Below are 4,292 nucleotides of genomic sequence, written 5' to 3'. Positions count from 1 at the left end.
ATCCCAGCTACGGGAGTGCCAGAGATGGATTAGGATCTGCTCTGCAAAATACAGCCCCAAATAAAACCTGCATCTGGTACAGAAGCGTTTGAGACATCACCAAGATGTGGCAAAGCCAGCAACACATTTCTCTGCAAAAGATCCCAACAACACGACTAACCAAAGAGTACTTCAGCCCAGAATTAATTCCTGGTTTCTAGAAAAAGAGGAAATACAAAAGTGGTTGTGATTACTTACTCTTTCTAAAGATTTGAGCAGGTTTTGTCTTTCTTTTAGCTTTTGGATACTGATGACTATTTTGTGTCTTGCGCCTTTGGTAACGTTCTGCAAAAACCAGCACAAAACCTGGTGTTAACATTTCCCCAGCACAGCTGGGTCAGCCCAAACCCTCCCTCCCCTAAACGAAAGGGCTGCTGTAAACTCATCAAATTTCTGACTTCAGGGATTAGTGGGAAGCATAGAAAATCACTTAGAGACTTGCTGAAGATCGAGATTTCCAGCTAGTCTGTCCCTCCCCAGTACATCAGCACACAGTGAAAGCAAAGGTGCTGACCAGCCCTCTTCATCCCAAGGATAATGCAGAGGAAAATGTGGATGTGGGGACATCGGCCAAGGTTAACAAGGCAACTGTCCACCACAACCCCACTGACTTTAAAGGAGCTGGGTACTGCAGACTGTGCCCCTGAAACTCCTGAACTTAATCCCAACTGGAAAAAAAACCAAGTGCAGCTCCCAGAGATGAGACTTTCATGCTGGGGTTCCAGTAAGAAATGTGGGACAAGGCCTTTTTCAGGTACAATGTGGTTTTTTTTTCACTCCCCAAGACCCAATTTTCCTTTCTCTGCTTGCTTCCCAACCACCTGCAGGCAAAACTCCTTCCACGTGAAGATGCAAAAAGAGGCACTGAAGGTGTCTCATCAACCACAGCTGATCCCTTTATGACCAATGTGGGACATACTTGGGCCTCGAGCTGGCATTCGGTGAGGGCCATCATCTCCTCATACGTCATCTGCGAGAAGAGGGCGGCGTACTTGTGCAGCCGGAGGCTCTTCAGCCAGGCTGGGACATCTGCAACACAAAGGTAAGGAGATGAGAGCTCCCATTTAGTTCATGACACCGCTTAACCACGCGCCAGAATGTCAACGGCAACACAAGGATATCATTAGGTGCCATCTACCATCCCACTGGTGCTTCAGACACCTCACTGAACTTCATGGACCCTTTGGAGGACATAGTGCTATGGATATGGATGGTAGGAGGAACCAGCCCTTGGATGAGGATGTGTACTCAGAGGTTGAGTTCCTGTGGCTGAGTCACCATGAATTAGCCCACCAGCTCTTGAAACCTCTCTGATCCAAGCACTACTACTCAAACCAGTGTTACACCCAAGATAAAACCATTCCAGTTTGTCCCAGTGCTTGCTGCAGCCAGGACAAAGGGTCCCACCAAGTTTGGTGGATCCAGACCTAATGAGAGGGACTTAACAAAATGACTTAAAAGGCTTGTCCAAAAACCAGGTTGGCCACCTTGACACAAACACCCACATGCAGAGGGTGTGAGCTCATGACACCGCACAGGGAGCCAGCATTGTGTCACTGCATGGGCCAACTCCTCGCTGCCCTTTTCCCAGCAACGTGGGAGCTGTTGAAGCTAACGGTGGGGTCAAGCTCAGGATGAGCAAATGGCTGGTTTGCAGATGGCAGACACTGATTTATGGCATGAAGGAAGATGGTGTGTGCTGAAAAATTAAATGGCTGCTTAAAAAGAAACAAAGAGATTTGGTTTTTTGAGCATGAAAAGATGATGTGCTATCAAAGGTGGTCCCATAACCTGTTTCCAAAGGGTGACCTCTTCCTTCCCAGCCATTATCTGCAGTGTAGCACCTCTGTGCCCAGCTGGATGGGTACCCAAACCTACTTTTATCCTCCTAACATCGATGTGGTTTCACAGGGAAGGACATGGGAGGGGGTTCAGATGCTGGGTCAAATTGGGACCTGCTTTATTTAGCACCTACAACCTGACCATAGCTCTGTCTTATCCTACTGAGCTCGTGTGCTCTGCTCCCAGCAGTACCCTTGTCCATCAGTCCTTGTCCCCTTCCCCACCAGCAAAACACTCAGAAGCCCTGTCTCAACCTGTGTTGGGTGCAGTAACAGTGAAAAACCAGAGCTTCAGCCCTAGAGAGCACCAAACCCCAGACCATGAATGGAGGGAGCAGGTGGAAACTTGGCAAATGTCTCTTTTGGGACTAAACACAAATTAATAGCAACACCTCTCCTCTCTTTGGTTGATCCCAAGTTGAGGTAAGTGGTGTGTGTTGAGCAGGTGGTGGACTCCATGTCCCATGGCAAGCAGGGGCTGATGGTGCAGGAGAGCCTGAGGGGAAGGAGTGATGGCTGGTGGTGAGGTTGCCCCAATGGGGTTCCTCTGCCCAGTGTGCCCACTGAGGAGGGAGGAGGAATATGGGCTTGCACCATTTTTAGAAGGGTTTCAACTCATTATGTGTTTCTGCTGTGGGGCTGGTGCTGCTGTGGGTGCTGGTGCTCTGCTCATCATCCCCAAAGCCAGCACAAGGACAACCTTCATGGCCACGTCCAATAACCTTCACTAACACAGACAACCTCAAAGGTTTCCTAGGCTGCTCCTCACTGCAAAGCATGAGGTCAGATGTGCTCGGAAAGGGATGAGATGACACAAGGAGGACAGTCCCACTGCTGGGACATCCTGTGGTGTAGGTGGTCTCTATCCAGAAAGCCCCACACTGCTGAGTGCCAGATGCAAGTCAAGGATCAGCGCAAACCTCTTCCCCAACCAACAGGGGACAGGGCAAGATGGACCATTGGTTTGGTCCCCTATGGCAATTCTTACATCTGCCAGACATCTCCTGCTGTCCACTGCCCGGGCTGACCCCAAACCCCACTCGCATCCAAGCAGGGGTGATACAAACAGCCCCAAAATGTGGTGTTTTGCTCACACTCTCCATCCTCTGACAAAGGTCAGGATTCACATTTCAATCAAATTCCTCAAATGCTGGGCAGAAAGTGATCAACCCCAAACCAAACATGGGGGCAAAGCAGTTACTGAGCATGGACGGGCTGAACTTTACCATTTTCTGAAAGTCCCAACATGCTACAGTCCTAAAAGCTGCTACAGAGGCCTCTTAAATCGATCTGCTTAAAAGAAATTAAAAGCTATTAGCAGAAAGCCCATTAAAAGCAATTAGCAGAAAGCTCTCTGTCTCCAACAGAGGTGGGAAGCACAGGGACCAGCAAACTGGGATTCTCAACTTCATTCTAACCCAAAATCACCTCATTTAGTGACCACATGTTAAAATTCTGCCTGATCCCAGGTCCCCTGGGGACATCTGCCCTTGGCACATGTCCATGTCAATGGCAAAGCTCCCAAGGATACTTTCAGAAGAAAGGTACAACTTCATACAGACATTAAATCTTGTAGAAAACCCATCTCCAACCTCTGCAGAGGGTCATGGCACAAGGGCAGCTCTTCTCGCTCTTTGCATCAGTCTCCCTGGATCACCTCCTAATTTTGGGGAGCTATGATGGTCCCAGAGCCCCCTTGCCAGCGGGGATGGCAATCCCAGGAGTGAGCTGGGGAGAAGGAGGCACCCCAACACAGAGGGACAGTGGTAGGGCTGTTCCCCTTCCCATGGAGAAGAAGCAACCAGGAGATGCGAGGTCATCTAAGGTGATTTCATGGCCCTTGGAAAGTCAAATTTCCCAATGCTCCCCAGGGAGCAGCGAGCCACACGCCCATGGAGCCACTCTTTAATCAGAAGCTAATTGCTACGGCACGGCACGGCATGGCTGTTAGAAATGCCGTGTCTGATGTGAGCAGCAAACCCAGGACTTCCATGCTGCTCACATACATTGTCCTCTACATGCATTAAACACCGGAGTTCGGCCAGCACACGTCTATCTGGGTGCTGGCACAGAAATTCAGAAGAAATTTAGAAGGAAAACAATTCACTGTACCATATCTATATCTATATCTATATCTATATCTATATCTATATCTATATCTATATCTATATCTATATATCTATATCTATATCTATATCTATATCTATCTATATATGCCACTGTATACACAGGATGTGTGCCCTTATGGCACATCATCCTAAACCATTAATGCACTCACAGCAGAAACCTCCAGCTCTACCCAAACACTCCTCCTGGTGTGCTCTGAGCTGTGCCCTGAAGAAATTCTTTGGTGTGAGGGTGGTGAGACAGTGTCCCAGGTTGGCCAGAGAAGCTGTGGCTGCTCCTCCCTGG

At 48.8% G+C, this 4,292-nt stretch overlaps 1 protein-coding gene across 1 annotated transcript in view; it reads right to left on the bottom strand.

Moving 5' to 3' along the window:
• Positions 1-237: 237 nt before the first annotated feature.
• LOC104531309 (protein Smaug homolog 1) overlaps positions 238-4,292 on the bottom strand; it is a gene marked incomplete at both ends in the record, with an annotated part of 34,125 nt that continues 30,070 nt past the window's right edge. The window contains 2 exons of the mRNA XM_010176162.2: positions 238-324; positions 959-1,068. Of these exons, the coding sequence (XP_010174464.2) occupies positions 238-324; positions 959-1,068 (197 nt within the window). The remainder of the gene's footprint in view (positions 325-958; positions 1,069-4,292) is intronic.

This window comes from Antrostomus carolinensis, unplaced genomic scaffold (genome assembly GCF_000700745.2).
Source record: "Antrostomus carolinensis isolate BGI_N321 unplaced genomic scaffold, ASM70074v2 scaffold4489, whole genome shotgun sequence".
NCBI classification, from domain to species: Eukaryota; Metazoa; Chordata; class Aves; order Caprimulgiformes; family Caprimulgidae; genus Antrostomus; species Antrostomus carolinensis.
The sequence above is the reverse complement of the archived record's forward strand: the minus strand, read 5'-3'. Positions and strand labels throughout refer to the sequence as shown.